Genomic DNA, 6,000 nt, shown 5'->3' on the forward strand with positions numbered 1-6,000 from the left:
GGGTGCATGGAGCCAGCTCAGCGTTATTTTTCTTTCTGCTTGCAGCACCTATGCCCCAGTGAAGTCCTTCCTTCGAGTGGACAAAGAGAAGGTAAGCTTCCACCTTCCCACTTCAGTGGAAATAGTGCAGACCTGAGTCACGCTGTGCTGGTCCTGTGGTTCAGGTATCCCCCAGTGCCCTTCCAGAACTGTCAGTCCCCACCTGCTGGTATACCTGACTCTCCTCCCCCGCCCCCCACACAGGCTGCAGGACCTCTGGCTACTGGCACGTGTGGAGGAACTGGTCACAGCTTGGCCTGATTTCAGGCCCCAGAAGCCCTCGTGTGCTCATTACATTTTCTCCTCCTAGGTCCAGATCTACAACCCAGCCTTCTTCAAGTACATCCATGACAGGTGGACAGAGCACCATGGGCGGTACCCTTCCACTGGGATGCTGGTACTCTTTTTTGCCCTGCATGTGTGTGATGAGGTGGGTAGCCTGGTCTGGGGATAACATAGTAGGACCCAAGGGAGAGGGAATCAGCCTTTGTCGGGGCTTAGCAGGGCATCGAGGAATGTGTTTTTGTAGGAAGGAACTAAGTGGCTTCCATTCCCCCTATTTCTGGGCTGCAGGGTATAGATCTGCATTTCCCAAACTTACTGTGTTCATGATTTTACCATATCTGGTATCAGTTCACTGAAAGGTTAAATTTATTTAAAAAGGAAATTGAATACCATAATTGATATTACTTGCTATAAAGAAAGAATAACCATAAATGAAGTGGAACAGTGTTGTAGTTGTTTCAGCAGAATGGGGTCTCCCACAGCTGTGGGCCCCAGGCCTATTCTGTGTCAAAATTGGAGATTAGTCATTCAAGGAGCCCATCTCTGGGCTCTGTCTGCTACTCGGCCATGGATAGCAGTGCTCATGCCCAGAACACCCTTTTGCCAGTAAACTATTCAGTGTATGATACTGCGTACCCGACCAGCTTTCAATAAAACACACCATTAAGGGGGAAAAAAATGTTAGCAAGGGTTGGTGAGCTGTGACAGGCTGGCCCCATACTCAGGCGTTCCTGATGTCATCAGAAGGTGGCTGAAAGGCGAACCGGAAGGGAGCAACCCTCTCCCTCTGGAAGTGTCCTCAGCGTCAGGGTTGGGTGTCCCGGGTCTGCTAGGGGCGTGCAGCGCGCAGCGGATGAGCCACCTCCTGCTCGGTAGGGGCGCCGCGGCCCCTTCTCGTCCCCTCCCACGACCCAAGGCTCTGCCGCGGCCTCTGCTCCCGGGTCCCTGACGTGGAGTGACCCGCGCCGCCCTCCCCCGCAGGTGAACGTGTACGGCTTCGGGGCCGACAGCCGGGGGAACTGGCACCACTACTGGGAGAATAACCGGTACGCGGGCGAGTTCCGGAAGACGGGCGTGCACGACGCCGACTTCGAGGCGCACATCATCGACATGCTGGCTAAGGCCAGCAAGATCGAGGTCTACAGAGGGAACTGAGCCCGGACGCGCTGCGACTCTGCGGCCCCGCCGCGCGGCTCCCGCCGGGACTCGGGGTCAGCCCGCGGGCGGCGACCTGAGCTTGGCGCGGCGCCCTCCCGGGCGTCAGCAGGCAATCGGAGCGCCGCCGCCGCGGCCTGGACCAATCACGTTGCAGCCCAGCGAGCGCCGGCGTCCTCGGCCAGCGAGGAGCCGCCCCCGGCCCAGCACCAATCAGCGCCGCCGGCGGGCGGGGTCTCCAGCCAATCATGCAACTCAAGGAAGACTTCCGGCGTCGGGCCCCCCCTTCTCAGCCAATCGATGGCCTTCAGGGGTGGGCTGGCGGCCGATTAATTTCCCATTCCTCTATGCTTTTGGGTAGGATTTTATTTCACGCTTTCTAAGGAGTAGGAGTTCGTTCCGGCTTCGACAAGTATGCTTTCCGCAGGTTCGGCAGGAGGCATCTCAGTCGCTTTCCGGCCTAACCTCGCTGGGGGCGCCGAGAAGGAAACGGTGGGAAAGGCGAGGGACAGCGGTGGCTCGCTCTCTCCTTCCCAGGAGTGCTCCGTGACCGCGGGGCGGGCGGGAGGGCGATCGGGCCGCCTTTCGGGTGGGCGAGGAGCGCTCTTTTCCCCAGGGGGAAAGTTAGAGCCCTCCCGGACCGCCTAGAGAACTAGACCCACATTTCTTTGCTCGGTCAGGCGTAGGTGGGTTAGTGCAAACCCACCAAAGAAATGCGGTGAGAATCTGGAGGGCACGTGGGTCCTCTCCTGCCTCCTCCCCTCCCACCCTTGGCCGCCTTGTGGGATGGCCTTTCTGATCGTGGCATTTAGTGTCTCACCAGAAAACTAGGATTGTGTGCACCCCTTCCTATGTGGGCGAAGTTCGCCTAGGGCTCAACTCTGAAACACAGGTTAAGAAATAGGACAGGAGACAGGAAACCCCGTCGCATCAGATGTCAGGTGCTTCTCACTCCGTGTGCCCTCGGCCCCTATTATTTGCTCACAATCTCTTCAGTGTCTCTCCCTAGGCCCTGGGTCTCCTCATCAGGCCACTTGTTGCTCTGGGGGGATTGCCCTGTGATTAGGGCAGTGCAGCTCCCCGCCCTAACCCCCTTTGGCTGCCTCTAGGGAGAGGGAGCAGCACGTAGGACAGGAGGCTGGAGAAGAGACCAGCTGTCTGGTCCTTCACCCGTCACCCCCCAAAAGAGGAGAAAACCTCTTGCTCCGGGTTGGAATTTGCTTTAGGCTTATGATTTAGCTAACCTGAAATTATCATGGGTGGCTGACCAACAAAGATGCTTTTCAGATACTGAGCTGGCCATGCAAATAGCTGGGGAGGAGTGGACTTGCCCCTTGCATGCCTCCTCCTCTGCCCACATATCCCCTTCCCTGTGCTCACCTTGCACCTTTTCCCTCTGACCCTCTTTCCGTTTCCAGCTCTAGAAGGGCTGCAGCGCTAACAACCACAGGTTACAGCTGGAAGCTACTTGCATGACTGAACCCAGCTTAATCCTAGAGGAAGCTGCTGAAGGTATTCTCACGCTTGAAGGTTGGGGGAGTGTAGGAGGGGAAAAGGGCTTCTGTGAAGCTTCCAAACCACTAAAAGGATCCCCCTTCCCGGTGACTTAAAAAACAGTAAACAAACAAACATAAAAATCACCCTTTCTTAGTGAGTTGATACCACTCGGCAGCCTCCTGGTCTTTGGTATAGTTCCTGCAGCTGGCTGAGGGAACAGGAGCCAGCAGAGGAGTATGTTAGAGGCTTAGTGGGGGGGCAGTGGGCCCCGCTAAAAGTTAATATATTGAGAACTTAGCGTGAGTCTGACCCTTCCCGATTCCAAAATTAGGAGGAGTGAAGAATGGGGGTGGGTTAGTGAGGCCTTTAGTCGAACACCTCTTTCACCACCTCCTCCCCATCGTTTTAGAAAGTCAAGACCAGTTGTTCTTGCCAGTCTCATCTCAGTGCTTCCTAAAGAGGCTCTTGAGTGTTTAAGAGATGAAAAAATGCAATTATGCCAAACAGTATTGAGCAGAATAATTTATTTCTTTTATTGTTGTTGTTCCTTTTGTTTGGGTTTTGTTTTGTTTAGAACATTAATAAATCCCCGTTCTGGAAGAGGTAGGTCCCAGCACCCAGCCCAGATCTTCTTTTCTACAATAGTTATTTAAGCAAATGTTTTTTATTTTCTTCCCTTTCTCTTTCTGAATTAAAAATAAAAAGCTGTATATTCACTTGTTCATTTTGAAATGTGTTTGATGGTGGTAAGAAGGTGTATCTGTCAGTGGGAAGCTGTGACCAAGTAATGGTGAAGACTGTTGGGGGCATTGCTGGAAGGGGGTGGTGAAGTGGAGAAGGGACGACTCCCAGGCACCCATCCCTTATACATGAAGCCTCCCAGCCACCAGCTGTGCCCTCTGGGAGTGCGGCCTTCACCACCGTCCGCTGTGTGGGCCCAGGGCAGCATGCAGACCCCACAGGCACCAGGATGGGGCTTTCCCTGCTCTGTTTCTGGGTTCTGCGCAACTTCCCATGGTGCCATAGGTGTGGGTTGGCAGGGAGTTGGCAAAATGGCTGGAGACGGTGCCACAGGTATCTGAGGTAATTGCCGTTTCCTTAGGCTGTCTGGATCTACTTGACTGTAACTCCCGTCATGCGTCGGAATGCCCAGCTCTGCCGTCTGGTGGATGAGATAGCTCACACGGGCTCTCTTCAGAGTCTGCACTCAGCTTGGTGTCCTGCTGTCCAGTTTCTGCCAGTGCCCAGAGAGAGCTGAGTGACTTTTCAAACGGAAGATACTTGTTGGTGGAGGAGGGCACCGCTTTTTGGAAGCGCTGGAGGGTTTGTTCTGAAACTGCAGGTCTCTGAGCTGTAGTTCTATTTGGGGTTGCCAGAGGCTCCGTATGACAGTTCTCTGCCACAGACACTCCCCAGGAGCACGTGCCCAAGTCATAAGGCCCAGTGTCCAGATGACATGCACGTAGCCAGGACTGCCAAGAACTGTTTCTTGTCTGGGCCCCACTCAAAGCCACTGTCTTATGGGTCACTGTCCTTGGTGGGAGCAGCGCTCCAGATGTTGTACATGTTACCTCCAGGATTGAGCCTCACAAATTATGTCCTTTTATTTTTTAATGGTGCCCATGGACTCCATTGCTTTGATTCAGCAAAGATAGCATATCAGGAATCACAGGTTAGCACTACTGCGATAAACCACTGTCATTCTCCATAATTCAGATGGCGAGTGAATGGGATGAGGAAGAAGTCACCAATTCTTCCATAGCTCAAGTTGGATGGCAGCACCAGAGTCGGAAAACCCTACTGGAATGTGGTATTGAGTTTGACTTACTATGTTGGAGATAGTTCCAGGGACATCTATTAGGCCCTACCCCCATGGGTCTGGTTGCCAATACAGTGATTTTGCCAGGTAGTAAATATCCCTCTTTCCTTTTGGAACTAAGGAAATTACCTAAAGATGAATCTGTGGTCTCATTGGACCCACCATTAAATGGACTTGAACCAGAGCTCCATCTGTCTTCAGCCATAATAAGCTCCAACTCTCATAATAAAGTGGACTGCTTTGGCATTCTGGTCTCAAAGCTAGCATATGGTGACTCCTGGAAAAGCAACAGCTACACAAACGACCCTGAGATCTGCTTGAAAAGAGCTCCAGGTGTGTGGCCTGATTAGGTCCGGGAACTGAGTAAAAAGCTAAAAATTCCCATCACTGCGACTCAGGTTTTTTTCCCAGCACTCTTAGAATTTTCTCTCCTATACCCACCAAGCAATACTTTCATAGGCTCCCCAGCATCTGTTTCATTTCTGGGGAACTTAATGGTCAATTAACTATTGTTCCAAATCTTTAGAGGTGAGAACTCTAGTTGCCAAACTGAATTATTGTGGTAAACGTGCCTCCCTGTCTCAGGTCTTTGTTAGGCTGGGATCCCATTATTCACTGACCCTCAAATGACAGCCACCAGAATTCTTTAAAGATGGTGCCCCAATCGCTAATCAGTCGCTCAGTTGTGTCCGACTCTGTGACCCCATGAATTGCAGCACACCGGGCCCCCGTGTCCATCACCAACTCCTGGAGTTCACCCAAACCTATGTCCATCAAGTCGGTGATGCCACCCAGCCATTGCATCCTCTGTCGTCCCCTTCTCCTCCTGCCCCCAATCCCTCCCAGCATCAGAGTCTTTTCCAATGAGTCAACACTTCGCATGAGGTGGCCAAAGTATTGGAGTTTCAGCTTTAGCATCATTCCCTCCAAAGAATACCCAGGACTGATCTCCTTCAGAGTGGACTGGTTGGATCTCCTTGCCGTCCAAGGGACTCTCAAGAGTTTTCTCCAACACCACAGTTCAAAAGCATCAATTCTTCAGCACTCAGCTTTCCTCACAGTCCAACTTTCACATCCATACACGACCACTAGAAAAACCATAGCCTTGACTAGACGGACCTTTGTTGGCAAAGTAATGTCTCTGCTTTTCAATATGCTATCTAGGTTGGTCATAACTTTCCTTCCAAGGAGTAAGCGTCTTTTAA

General features: G+C 52.4%; 1 protein-coding gene across 7 annotated transcripts in view; it reads left to right on the forward strand.

The window, feature by feature from the left end:
• Window positions 1–3,692, forward strand: part of ST3GAL2 (ST3 beta-galactoside alpha-2,3-sialyltransferase 2) — a 48,748-nt gene extending 45,056 nt beyond the window's left edge. For all 7 annotated transcript variants that reach the window (XM_060398225.1, XM_060398223.1, XM_060398221.1 and 4 more), the window contains 3 exons: window positions 46–91; window positions 350–469; window positions 1,306–3,692. In XM_060398225.1, the coding sequence (XP_060254208.1) occupies window positions 46–91; window positions 350–469; window positions 1,306–1,479 (340 nt within the window). In that variant the 3' untranslated portion in view covers window positions 1,480–3,692. The remainder of the gene's footprint in view (window positions 1–45; window positions 92–349; window positions 470–1,305) is intronic.
• The last annotated feature ends 2,308 nt before the right edge of the window (window positions 3,693–6,000 follow it).

This window comes from Ovis aries, chromosome 14, assembly GCF_016772045.2.
Source record: "Ovis aries strain OAR_USU_Benz2616 breed Rambouillet chromosome 14, ARS-UI_Ramb_v3.0, whole genome shotgun sequence".
In the NCBI taxonomy this organism is placed as follows: domain Eukaryota; kingdom Metazoa; phylum Chordata; class Mammalia; order Artiodactyla; family Bovidae; genus Ovis; species Ovis aries.